The sequence below is a fragment of the Nerophis ophidion genome, linkage group LG24, assembly GCF_033978795.1.
Source record: "Nerophis ophidion isolate RoL-2023_Sa linkage group LG24, RoL_Noph_v1.0, whole genome shotgun sequence".
Lineage (NCBI taxonomy): Eukaryota > Metazoa > Chordata > Actinopteri > Syngnathiformes > Syngnathidae > Nerophis > Nerophis ophidion.
Genome location: NC_084634.1, coordinates 9,413,457 through 9,427,908, shown reverse-complemented (window position 1 = coordinate 9,427,908; position 14,452 = coordinate 9,413,457). Strand labels below are relative to the sequence as shown.

General features: G+C 43.9%; 1 protein-coding gene across 4 annotated transcripts in view; it reads left to right on the top strand.

Moving 5' to 3' along the window:
* The window catches only part of exoc3l4 (exocyst complex component 3-like 4), a 57,102-nt gene that overhangs the window by 27,991 nt on the left and 14,659 nt on the right, over nt 1-14,452 (top strand). For all 4 annotated transcript variants that reach the window (XM_061886792.1, XM_061886789.1, XM_061886790.1 and 1 more), the window contains 4 exons: nt 62-187; nt 6,599-6,699; nt 6,878-6,976; nt 11,883-12,006. In XM_061886792.1, the coding sequence (XP_061742776.1) occupies nt 62-187; nt 6,599-6,699; nt 6,878-6,976; nt 11,883-12,006 (450 nt within the window). The remainder of the gene's footprint in view (nt 1-61; nt 188-6,598; nt 6,700-6,877; nt 6,977-11,882; nt 12,007-14,452) is intronic.

The following is a 14,452-nucleotide window of genomic DNA, read 5'->3' as shown; positions in this document are numbered from 1 at the left end:
TGTTCTCTAGCCACGCCCCTTTAGAGGCACTAAAACTGTTTTTGTTTTTACCTCGATAAAGGAGGACATGAAAGCTTTTACGATTCGCCTCATTGAGCTCGAAAACGAGGAAATGTGGACGGCCAGGAAGCGCCCAGACAGAGAGGAGGACTTCCTCAACTCGCACTTCCACATGGACATCTGGACGGTGAGACACGCCAACGTTAACCTTTGGAAAAGCAGCGTAGTGTTGACTTTGTGGGCACGCTCGTGGACAAAGAAATTTGACTTTAAATCTTAGTTCATGTTGACCTTCTTTGTATGACACTTGGGGAATGTTCAGATGTGACTCCATTATTTTTATTTACGACCCCAAACGGGACAAGCGGTAGAAAATGGATGGATGGATGGACTTCCTGTGGGGACAATTGTTTCCAAAAATAAACACATCAAGGGTTAACACCACTGAACTTCTTTTTACACCTGCATGAGTGGTGGAATGTGTTGAAATGTGACTTTAATCACAGTTTAATCTAGCTAGCAACTGATCATTTCTAATGGGGATTATTTTCTGGAAAAGAAAGTTCCACCTTAGAACCCCCCCCCACTCTCACATTGTCCAAATCTCCCCAAACCAGTCCCAAATGAATAGAATAGAATATATCTTTATTGTCAGTGTACAATGAAATTGTAAGCAAAAATAATTTAGTGCAAATTCATAACACACAAAAACATAAGAACATAAATAAACAGATGCTTGTGCTGTAAACATGTTTTTAAGTCGTTATGTTATTAAGGTCAAATTGTGTTCTTAATCATAACCAGAACCCCGTTTTGGTCTATTAAAAAGTTAACGTTTTATCGTGTAATTAATGTGTCAATCATATACAGGACGTTTTTTTGTCCACTAACGACGCGGAAATCATTATCCATGCGTTTGTTACGTCTCGTCTCGATTACTGTAACGTATTATTTTCGGGTCTCCCCATGTCTAGCATTAAAAGATTACAGTTGGTACAAAATGCGGCTGCTAGACTTTTGACAAGAACAAGAAAGTTTGATCACATTACGCCCGTACTGGCTCACCTGCACTGGCTTCCTGTGCACTTAAGATGTGACTTTAAGGTTTTACTACTTACGTATAAAATACTACACGGTCTAGCTCCATCTTATCTTGCCGATTGTATTGTACCATATGTCCCGGCAAGAAATCTGCGTTCAAAGGACTCCGGCTTATTAGTGATTCCTAGAGCCCAAAAAAAGTCTGCGGGCTATAGAGCGTTTTCCGTTCGGGCTCCAGTACTCTGGAATGCCCTCCCGGTAACAGTTTGAGATGCTACCTCAGTAGAAGCATTTAAGTCTCACCTTAAAACTCATTTGTATACTCTAGCCTTTAAATAGACCTCCTTTTTAGACCAGTTGATCTGCCGCTTCTTTTCTTTTTCTCCTCTGTCCCCTTCTCCCTTGTGGAGGGGGTCCGGTCCGATAGCCATGGAGGAAGTACTGGCTGTCCAGAGTCGAGACCCAGGATGGACCGGTCGTCGGGACCCAGGATGGGCCGCTCGCCTGTGTATCGGTTGGGGACATCTCTACGCTGCTGATTCGCCTCCGCTTGGGATGGTTTCCTGTGGACGAGACCCAGGATGGACCGGTCGTCGGGACCCAGGATGGGCCGCTCGCCTGTGTATCGGTTGGGGACATCTCTACGCTGCTGATTCGCCTCCGCTTGGGATGGTTTCCTGTGGACGGGACTCTCGCTGCTGTCTTGGATCCGCTTGAACTGAACTCTTGCGGCTGTGTTGGAGCCACTATGGATTGAACTTTCACAGTATCATTTTAGACCCGCTCGACATCCATTGCTTTCGGTCCCCTAGGGGGGGGTTGCCCACATATGAGGTTCTCATAGTCATCATTGTCACTGGCGTCCCACTGGGTGTGAGTTCTCCTTGCCCTTATGTGGGTTCTTCCGAGGATGTTGTAGTCGTAGTGTTTGTACAGTCCTTTGAGACATTTGTGATTTAGGGCTATATAAATAAACATTGATTGATTGATTGATTGATTGACGTCAATCATATATTCGTCTGAGCTGTTAAGGTTTATAAGTTACTAACATTTTATGGTATTAATGTGTAGTTAACGTGTTATTATTCCCAACGACACACCCAACTCCTTCAAATTGTCCCCAAACTGGTCCCATTTATTTCTGCTGGAGATTATTTCAAGTTATTAACGAGTCGTAATTCATAACCAGCGCCGTAAAACGTTAACTTTTATTTTTTATGAAAATGTCATTTTTAAATATTTATTTGAAAAAACATTTGCAGTATAAACAAGCTCCAAAAATTGTCTTGTTACTTGGTTTTAAAATTATCAATCAATCAATCAATCAATGTTTATTTATATAGCCCCAAATCACAAATGTCTCAAAGGACTGCACAAATCATTACGACTACAACATCCTCGGAAGAACCCACAAAAGGGCAAGGAAAACTCACACCCAGTGGGCAGGGAGAATTCACATCCAGTGGGACGCCAGTGACAATGCTGACTATGAGAAACCTTGGAGAGGACCTCAGATGTGGGCAACCCCCCCCTCTAGGGGACCGAAAGCAATGGATGTGGAGCGGGTCTAACATGATACTGTGAAAGTTCAATCCATAGTGGCTCCAACACAGCCGCGAGAGTTCAGTTCAAGCGGATCCAAGACAGCAGCGAGAGTCCCGTCCACAGGAAACCATCTCAAGCGGAGGCGGATCAGCAGCGTAGAGATGTCCCCAACCGATACAGGCGAGCGGTCCATCCTGGGTCCCGACGAGCGGTCCACCCTGGGTCTCGACTCTGGACAGCCAGTACTTCATCCATGGTCATCGGACCGGACCCCCTCCACAAGGGTGGGGGGGACATAGGAGAAAGAAAAGAAGCGGCAGATCAACTGGTCTAAAAAGGAGGTCTATTTAAAGGCTAGAGTATACAGATGAGTTTTAAGGTGAGACTTAAATGCTTTTACTGAGGTAGCATCTCAAACTGTTACCGGGAGGGCATTCCAGAGTACGTAACAAACGCATGGATAATGATCTCGGCGTCTTTAGTGGACAAAATGGAGCGAATTTTAGCGATATTACGGAGATGAAAGAAGGCCGTTTTAGTAACGCTTGTAATGTGTGACTCAAAGGAGAGAGTTGGGTCGAAGATAATACCCAGATTTTTTACAGAGTCACCTTGTTTTATTATTTGGTTGTCAATTATTAACAAATTATGATTCATAACCAGCTCTATAAAACTTTAATAACTTAAAAAACGTGCAATACAGAGGCTCTATCTCATCATATGAAATATAACCGGCAAAGTTCATACAACTTACTTCACCAATTATTTATTTATTTTTATTATGATTACTTATGGAGTATATTGTGAATAAATTAACAGGAAGTGAACAAAAGTTTTAGCAAATCAATCAATCATTGTTTATTTATATAGACCTAAATAACTAGTGTCTGAGGGCTGCACAAACCACAACGACATCCTCGGTAGATCCCACATAAGGGCAAGGAAAACTCACACCCAGTGGGATGTCAGTGACAGTGACTGAGAAACCATGGAGAGGACCACATATGTGGGCAACCCCCCCTCCCTAGGGGACCGAAAGCAATGGATGTCGAGTGGGTCTAACATGATACTGTGAGAGTCCAGTCCAAAGTGGATCCAACCCAGTAGCGAAAGTCCCGTCCATATTGGAGCCAACAGGAAACCATCCCAAGCGCAGGCGGATTAGCAGCGCAGAGCAGTCCCCAGTCGATACTCAGGCAAGCGGTCCATCCTGGGTCCCGACTCTGGACAAGCGGTCCATCCTGGGTCCCAGGACAGCCAGTACTTCATCCATGGCCACCGGACCGGACCCCCTCCACAGTGGGACAGAGGAGAAAAAGAAAAGAAACGGCAGATCAACTGGTCTAAAAAGGGGGGTTTATTTAAAGGCTAGAGTATACAAATGAGTTTTAAGGTGAGACTTAAATGCTTCTACTGAGGTGGCATCTCGAACTGTTACCGGGAGGGCATTCCAGAGTACTGGAGCCCGGACGGAAAACGCTCTATAGCCCTCAGACTTTTTTTGGGCTTTAGGAATCACTAATAGGCCGGAGTCCTTTGAACGCAGATTCCTTGCCGGGACATATGGTACAATACAATCGGCAAGATAGGATGGAGCTAGACCGTGTAGTATTTTATACGTAAGTAGTAAAACCTTAAAGTCACATCTTAAGTGCACAGGAAGCCAGTGCAGGTGAGCCAGTACAGGCGTAATGTGATCAAACTTTCTTGTTCTTGTCAAAAGTCTAGCAGCCGCATTTTGTACCAACTGTAATCTTTTAATGCTAGACATGGGGAGACCTGAAAATAATACGTTACAGTAATCGAGGCGAGACGTAACAAACGCATGGATAATGATCTCAGCGTCTTTAGTGGACAGAAAGGAGCGAATTTTAGCGATATTACGGAGATGAAAGAAGGCCGTTTTAGTAACGCTTTTAATGTGTGACTCAAAGGAGAGAGTTGGGTTGAAGATAATACCCAGATTCTTTGCCGAGTCGCCTTGTTTAACTGTTTGGTTGTCAAATGTTAAAGTTGTATTATTAAATAGAGGTCAGTGTCTAGCAGGACCGATAATCAGCATTTCCGTTTTCTTGGCGTTGAGTTGCAAAAAGTTAGCGGACATCCATTTTTTTATTTCATTAAAGGGGAACATTATCACCAGACCTATGTAAGCGTCAATATATACCTTGATGGTGCAGAAAAAAGACCATCTATTTTTTTAACCGATTTCCGAACTCTAAAAGGATGAATTTTGGCGAATTAAACGCCTTTCTGTTTATCGCGCTGGAAGCGATGACGTCAGAATGTGACGTCGCCGAGGTAACACACCCGCCCTTTTCATTTTCAACACATTACAAACACCGGGTCTCAGCTCTGTTATTTTCCGTTTTTTTGACTATTTTTTGGAACCTTGGAGACATCATGCCTCGTCGGTGTGTTGTCGGAGGGTGTAACAACACTAACAGGGAGGGATTCAAGTTGCACCACTGGCCCGAAGATGCCAAAGTGTCTGCCGCCAGACTGCCATTGAATGTGCTGGAGTTTCTCCACATTTTACCGGCGATGCTAAGACAGACATGGCACAGAGATGTATGGATAACCTGCAAATGCATTTGCAACGATAGTCAACAAAATCACAAAGGTGAATTTTGTTGATGTTGACTGCCAGCTAATTGATGCTAACATGCTACGCTAATCGATGCTAACATGCTATTTACCGGCGGTGCTAAAGCAGACATGGTACAGAGATGTATGGATAACCTGTAGATGCATTTGCAACTATATTACGTTTCCTTCCACCCACATTTAATGCGAAACAAACACTTACCAATCGACGGATTTAAGTTGCTCCCGTGTCAAAAGATGCGAAAGTCCTGATCGTTTGGTCCGCACATTTTACCGGCGATGCTAACGCAGCTATTCAGCCATGCTATGGCTTTGAATAGCGTCAATAGCTATTCGCTCAATAGCTTCAGTTTCTTCTTCAATATTTTCATACTCCAACCATCTGTTTAAATACATGCGTAATCTGTTGAACCGCTTAAATCCGAGTTTGAATCCGAGCTAATGACACTATATCTTGCTGTGGTATTCGCCATTGTTTGTTTACATTGGCAGCACTGTGGGACGTCACAGGGAAATGGATTGTCGCATCGCAAATAGCGAAAATCAAGCACTTTAAAGCTTTTTTTAGGGATATTCCGAAACCGGTAAAATTAAAAAAAAAACTTAAAAAAATACAACAAGCCACTGGGAACTGATTTTTGTTTTTAACCCTTTTGAAATTGTGATAATGTTCCCCTTTAAGACACGCCTCCAGCTGACTGCAATCCGGCGTGTTGCTCAGCTTTTGGTCAACTGACCAGTTGATCTGCCGTTTCTTTTCTTTTTCTCCTATCTCCCACTCTCCCTTGTGGAGGGGGTCCGGTCCGATCCGGTGGCCATGTACTGCTTGCCTGTGTATCGCCTGGGGACATCTCTGCGCTGCTGATCCGCCTCCGCTTGGGATGTTTTCCTGCTGGCTCCGCTTTGGACTGGACTCTCGCTGCTGTGTTGGATCCGCTTTGGACTGGACTCTCGCGACTGTGTTGGATCCATTATGGATTGAACTTTCACAGTATCATGTTAGACCCGCTCGACATCCATTGCTTTCCTCCTCTCCAAGGTTCTCATAGTCATCATTGTCACCGACGTCCCACTGGATGTGAGTTTTCCTTGCCCTTATGTGGGCCTACCGAGGATGTCGTAGTGGTTTGTGCAGCCCTTTGAGACACGAGTGATTTAGGGCTATATAAGTAAACATTGATTGATTGAACTGTTATGTAAAAGAAAAGGTGTAGTATTAAAAAAGCTCTGCTTCCTTCTCTTTTTCGAACATGTGGAAAAGAGAAACTGGAAATGTTGATGTATCATGTTGTATGCTTACGTGTTCGAAATCAACTCAACTGTGCTGTGGCCGGTGCAGTGCGCTAATAAGCCCACTAGGTGGCAGCAAAGAGACGCTTACTTGTGCTTTTTTTTCTGTAAACAGAAAGTGAAAGGGAACGTCGTCAACGCCAAACGCATCGACTCTCAACTAGAACTCAAAGTAATCACCTCCTGTCTGCAAGAGTTACAGGATTTCCCAAAGAGGTACTTTCCCTTATGTGACCAATAAACATATATTTTTTTTGTCTTTTGCAAAACCTGTTCCCATAGTAAAAGGGGAAGATGAACGGTATTCAAAGTCAAAGGGGAAGCACGTCTTCCCCGGTTTGGAAACATGACACCACAAGAAGACCAATTTGTTGTCCGTTTTTGTTCTGTGCAGGTTTTACGCGGCCTTCCAACTTCACTGCTCGCCCCTGCGTCCTCAGTCGCTGTGGAGCGAGTACAGCATCACCTACATCAACAGCTTCGCCGCCTTACTGTAAGTCACATGACCTGCAGCACGCCCTTATAAGGGCATGCATCCCACCAACACTTCTGAGTGCGTGGCTGATACGGCAACGCCATCTGGAACCTCTCTAGAGGCTTTGTGTTGATGCGTGACAAGCACGTCAGCCATCTGAGCTGGGACTGGCCGCTGCTTTAAAGTGGAAGTGAAAGTGTTCCTCAATGCAGTCCAGCTGCTTTCCAAAGAGTTCACTGCGGGGCGTTCATCTTCCTTTTAAAGAAGCCCTTCCCAACCCTTTAAACACATTCTTTTTCATACTTTATTTACTGTGCATCCACAAAGTATTCACAGCGCTAAACAAAAGTATCCATCCAATATTTTGATTCGAGAGTCGGTAGTAGAGCATAAAGATCTGGTATCCGCACGACCATGAACCCAACTAGATAATAGTGCCTGATAAAGAACTAGCAAACAAAACGAGCAAATGGCTAACTGAAGAACATCAGATGCACCAAACTTTTAAATAGAGATGTCCAATAATGGCTTTTTGGCCGATATCGTCCAACTATTAATAACCGATTCCGATATCAACCGATTTATACAGTCGTGGAATCAACACGTTATTATGCCTAATTTTGTTGTGGTGAGAAAATTGTGATATTAAGTCGTCTCTTACCGGAGACGTGATCTCGGCTCCGCTATTGGCTTCTCTCAGAGACACTGGCGGTCACCGCAGCCCTCCGACTTTCAGGTATGACTTTATAATCTCATTAAAACACTATTAACACAATAAGCTGATAAGGGATTTTCCAGAATTATCCTAGTAAATGTGTCTAATAACATCTGGATCGCTCCCAATGCCGTTGCCTTTTTTTTTTCTCCAGTGCTTCACTCTAACATTCCTCATCCACAAATCTTTCATCCTCGCTCAAATGAATGGGGAAATTTTCGCTTTCTCGGTCCAAATCGCTCTTGCTGCTGGTGGCTAAGAATGTGAGGAGCCCTACAACCCGTGACGTCACGCACATATCGTCTGCTACTTCCGGTACAGGCAAGGCTTTTTTATTAGCGACCAAAATTTGCGAACTTTATCGTCAATGTTCTCTACTAAATCCTTTCAGCAAAAATATGGCAATATCGCAAAATTATAAAGTATGACACATAGAATAGAGGTGTCCAATATTGGCTTTTTTGCCGATATCCGATATTCCGTTATTGTCCAACTATTAATAACCAATTCCGATATCAACCGATTTATACAGTCGTGGAATCAACACGTTATAATGCCTAATTTTGTTGTGATGAGAAAATTGTGATATTAAGTCGTCTCTTACCGGAGACTTGAGCGGAGTTAGCGTCCTTCTGCAGCAGCTGTGATCTTGGCTCCTCCATTGGCTTCTCTCAGAGACACTGGCGGTCACCGCAGCCCTCCGACTTTCAGGTATGACTTTATAATCTCACTAAAACACTATTAACACAATAAGCCGATAAGGGATTTTCCAGAATTATCCTAGTAAATGTGTCTAATAACATCTAAATCGCTCCCACTGCCCTCGCCTTTTTTTTTTCTCCAGTGCTTCACTCTAACTTTCCTCATCCACGAATCTTTCATGAATGGGGAAATTGTCGCTTTCTTGGTCCGAATCTCTTGCTGCTGGTGGCTATGATTATAAACAATGTGAGGAGCCCTACAACCCGTGACGTCACGCACACATCGTCCGCTACTTCCGGTACAGGCAAGGCTTCCTTAGTAGCGACCAAAATTTGCGAACTTTATCGTCGATGTTCTCTACTAAATCCTTTCAGCAAAAATATGGCAATATCGCGAAATGATCAAGTATGACACATACAATAGAGATGTCCAATATTGGCTTTTTTGCCGATATCCGATATTCCGTTATTGTCCAACTATTAATAACCAATTCCGATATCAACCGATTTATACAGTCGTGGAATCAACACGTTATAATGCCTAATTTTGTTGTGATGAGAAAATTGTGATATTAAGTCGCCTCTTACCGGAGACTTGAGCGGAGTTAGCGTCCTCCTGCAGCAGCTGTGATCTTGGCTCCTCCATTGGCTTCTCTCAGAGACAAAGGCGGTCACCGCAGCCCTCCGACGTTCAGGTATGACTTTATAATCCCACTAAAACACTCTTAACACAATAAGCCGATAAGGGATTTTCCAGAATTATCCTAGTAAATGTGTTTAATAACATCTAAATCGCTCCCACTGCCCTCACCTTTTTTTTTTCTCCAGTGCTTCACTCTAACTTTCCTCATCCACGAATCTTTCATGAATGGGGAAATTGTCGCTTTCTTGGTCCGAATCTCTTGCTGCTGGTGGCTATGATTATAAACAATGTGAGGAGCCCTACAACCCGTGACGTCACGCACACATCGTCCGCTACTTCCGGCACAGGCAAGGCTTCCTTAGTAGCGACCAAAATTTGCGAACTTTATCGTGGATGTTCTCTACTAAATCCTTTCAGCAAAAATATGGCAATATCGCGAAATGATCAAGTATGACACATACAATAGAAATGTCCAATATTGGCTTTTTTGCCGATATTCCGATATTGTCCAACTATTAATAACCGATTCCTATATCAACCGATTTATACAGTCGTGGAATCAACACGTTATTATGCCTAATTTTGTTGTGATGAGAAAATTGTGATATTAAGTCATCTCTTACCGGAGACTTGAGCGGAGTTAGCGTCCTCCTGCAGCAGCTGTGATCTTGGCTCCTCCATTGGCTTCTCTCAGAGACACTGGCGGTCACCGCAGCCCTCCGACTTTCAGGTATGACTTTATAATCTCACTAAAACACTATTAACACAATAAGCCGATAAGGGATTTTCCAGAATTATCCTAGTAAATGTGTCTAATAACATCTGGATCGCTCCCAATGCCGTTGCCTTTTTTTTTTCTCCAGTGCTTCACTCTAACATTCCTCATCCACAAATCTTTCATCCTCGCTCAAATGAATGGGGAAATTTTCGCTTTCTCGGTCCAAATCGCTCTTGCTGCTGGTGGCTAAGAATGTGAGGAGCCCTACAACCCGTGACGTCACGCACATATCGTCTGCTACTTCCGGTACAGGCAAGGCTTTTTTATTAGCGACCAAAATTTGCGAACTTTATCGTCAATGTTCTCTACTAAATCCTTTCAGCAAAAATATGGCAATATCGCAAAATTATAAAGTATGACACATAGAATAGAGGTGTCCAATATTGGCTTTTTTGCCGATATTCCGATATTGTCCAACTATTAATAAACGATTCCTATATCAACCGATTTATACAGTCGTGGAATCAAAACGTTATTATGCCTAATTTTGTTGTGATGAGAAAATTGTGATATTAAGTCATCTCTTACCGGAGACTTGAGCGGAGTTAGCGTCCTCCTGCAGCAGCTGTGATCTTGGCTCCTCCATTGGCTTCTCTCAGAGACAAAGGCGGTCACCGCAGCCCTCCGACGTTCAGGTATGACTTTATAATCCCACTAAAACACTCTTAACACAATAAGCCGATAAGGGATTTTCCAGAATTATCCTAGTAAATGTGTCTAATAACATCTAAATCGCTCCCACTGCCCTCACCTTTTTTTTTTCTCCAGTGCTTCACTCTAACTTTCCTCATCCACGAATCTTTCATGAATGGGGAAATTGTCGCTTTGTTGGTCCGAATCTCTTGCTGCTGGTGGCTATGATTATAAACAATGTGAGGAGCCCTACAACCCGTGACGTCACGCACACATCGTCCGCTACTTCCGGCACAGGCAAGGCTTCCTTAGTAGCGACCAAAATTTGCGAACTTTATCGTCGATGTTCTCTACTAAATCCTTTTAGCAAAAATATGGCAATATCGCGAAATTATCAAGTATGACACATACAATAGAAATGTCCAATATTGGCTTTTTTGCCGATATCCCGACATTGTCCAACTATTAATAACCGATTCCTATATCAACCGATTTATACAGTCGTGGAATCAACACGTTATTATGCTTAATTTTGTTGTGATGAGAAAATTGTGATATTAAGTCATCTCTTACCGGAGACTTGAGCGGAGTTAGCGTCCTCCTGCAGCAGCTGTGATCTTGGCTCCTCCATTGGCTTCTCTCAGAGACACTGGCGGTCACCGCAGCCCTCCGACTTTCAGGTATGACTTTATAATCTCACTAAAACACTATTAACACAATAAGCCGATAAGGGATTTTCCAGAATTATCCTAGTAAATGTGTCTAATAACATCTAAATCGCTCCCAATGCCGTCGCCTTTTTTTTTTCTCCAGTGCTTCACTCTAACTTTCCTCATCCACGAATCTTTCATGAATGGGGAAATTGTCGCTTTCTCGGTCCGGATCTCTTGCTGCTGGTGGCTATGATTATAAACAATGTGAGGAGCCCTACAACCCGTGACGTCACGCACACATCGTCCGCTACTTCCGGTACAGGCAAGGCTTCCTTAGTAGCGACCAAAATTTGCGAACTTTATCGTCGATGTTCTCTACTAAATCCTTTCAGCAAAAATATGGCAATATCGCGAAATGATCAAATATGACACAGAATGGACCTGCTATCCCCGTTTGAATAAAAAAATCTCATTTCAGTTGGCCTTTAAAGTTGTTTATACAGCTACTCTCAGAGTGACCTGTATGGCTGTTGACCAAGTATGCATTGCATTCACTTGTGTGTGTGTGTGAAAAGCCATAGATATGTGATTGGGTCGGCACGCAAAGGCTGTGCCTTTAAGGTTTATTGGCGCTCTGTACTTCTCCCTGCGTTAAAAAGTCATTAATTTTACAATTTGAAACCGATACCGATAATTTCCGATATTACATTTTGAAGACGTCTCTTGTTTTAGACAAGCAGTAGTTGAATTGATCATCTTTTATTCATGATCGCTAATAAGTGGTTGCCATGGCGCCCGCAGGCAGCACATGGAGGACTACCAGCATCAGTGTGCCGATCTAGTGGAGGCCACGAAGGAGGAGGTGCGGTGTCTCCACTCCAAGCTCCTGCAAGGCCTGGCGGAGCAGTTTAAGGTGGAGATCAAGGTGCGGCTTTTCTTCGTCCATTCTTGACTTCCACTTTTTTTTTTTTTTCAAGTTTACAAGTTTATTCACAATACCATAAAACATTTACAATAGTGGTGAATATCATCATTTAAAGATGTTTGTAGGTGAAAGGGTCCCCTAAATAAGCTAGAAGAAGCTTTTGACAAGGGGTCCAAGGGACAATATGTACATGGAAAGATTAAACATGGTAGCAAGCACAACAACAAAAAACAAAAACAAAACAACGCTATATGATAAACACAAGATAATAGTACTAAAGCAAGCATACACATACATACATTCATTTATTCAACCATGCAAAGCCCAACAGTAGTCGACCCCACATGAGGCATTAAAGATATGTGGTTAATAGGTAAGTTTTCAGTTTCTTTTTGAAGTTGGAGAATGGATACAGCATCTCGAGGCTCTCATTAAAGGGGAACATTATCACAATTTCAAAAGGGTTAAAAACAATAAAGATCAGTTCCCAGTGGCTTGTTGTATTTTTTTAAAGTTTTTTTCAAAATTTTACCGTTCCCGGAATATCCCTAAAAAAAAAAGCTTTAAAGTAATAATAATAATAATGGATTAGATTTGGGGAGGAGACCCTGCCCCAAGTGGAGGAGTTCAAGTACCTAGGAGTCTTGTTCACGAGTGGGGGAAGAGTGGATCGTGAGATCGACAGGCGGATCGGTGCGGCGTCTTCAGTAATGCGGACGTTGTATCGATCCGTTGTGGTGAAGAAGGAGCTGAGCCGGAAGGCAAAGCTCTCAATTTACCGGTCGATCTATGTTCCCATCCTCACCTATGGTCATGAGCTTTGGGTCATGACCGAAAGGACAAGATCACGGGTACAAGCGGCCGAAATGAGTTTCCTCTCCCTTAGAGATAGGGTGAGAAGCTCTGCCATCCGGGAGGAACTCAAAGTAAAGCCGCTGCTCCTCCACATTGAGAGGAGCCAGATGAGGTGGTTCGGGTATCTGGTCAGGATGCCACCCGAACGCCTCCCTAGGGAGGTGTTTGGGGCACGTCCAGCTGGTAGGAGGCCACGGGGAAGACCCAGGACATGTTGGGAAGACTATGTCTCCCGGCTGGCCTGGGAACGCCTCGGGATCCCCCGGGAAGAGCTAGACGAAGTGGCTGGGGAGAGGGAAGTCTGGGCTTCCCTGCTTAGGCTGCTGCCCCCGCGACCCGACCTCGGATAAGCGGAAGATGATGGATGGATTAGATTTATATCGCGCTTTTCTATTGTTATATACTCAAAGCGCTCGCAGAGAAGTGGGAACCCATCATTCATTCACACCTGGTGGTGGTAAGCTACATCTGTAGCCACAGCTGCCCTGGGGTAGACTGACGGAAGCGTGGCTGCCACTTTGCGACTACGGCCCCTCCGACCACCACCTATCATTCATTCATCATTCATTCACCGGTGTGAGCGGCACCGGGGGCAAAGGGTGAAGTGTCCTGCCCAAGGACACAACGGCAGTGACTTTGATGTCCATAGGTGGGAAGCGAACCTGCAACCCTCAGGTTTTTGCCACGGCCGCTCTACCCACTACGCCATGCCGCCCTTATTTTCGCTATCTTCGAAGCCACTATCCATTTTCCTATGACGTCACACAGTGCTGCCAATGTAAACAAACAATGGCGAATACCACAGCAAGATATAGCGACATTAGCTCGGATTCACACTCGGATTTCAGCGCCTTAAGCGATTCAACAGATTACGCATGTATTAAAACAGATGGTTGGAGTATGAAAGTATTGATAAGAAACTAAAGCCATTGAGCGAATGGCTATTGACGCTATTCATAGCCATAGCATGGCCGAATAGCTGCTTTAGCATCGCCGGTAAAAATGTGCGGACCAAACGATCAGGACTTTCGCATCTTGTGACACTGGAGCAACTTAAATCCGTTGATTGGTAAGTGTTTTTTTCGCATTAAATGTGGGTGGAAGGAAACGTAATATAGTTGCAAATGCATCTGCAGGTTATCCATACATCTCTGTGCCATGTCTGCTTTAGCACCGCCGGTAAATAGCATGTTAGCATCGATTAGCGTAGCATTTTAGCATCGATTAGCTGGCAGTCAACATCAACAAAACTCACCTTTGTGATTTCGTTGACTTTATAGTTGCAAATGTATCTGCAGGTTATCCATACATCTCTGTGCCATGTCTGTCATCGCCGGTAAATAGCATGTTAGCATCGATTAGCTGGCAGTCACGCCGCGACCAAATATGTCTGATTAGCACATAAGTCAACATCAACAATGGACTGGACTCTGATTATGTTGACTTTATCGTTGCACATACATCTGCAGGTTATCCATACATCTCTGTGCCATGTCTGTCATCGCCGGTAAAATGTGGAGACACTCCGGCACATTCAATGGGGGTCTGGCGGAAGACACCTTGGCATCTTTGGGCCAGTGATACTTAAGAT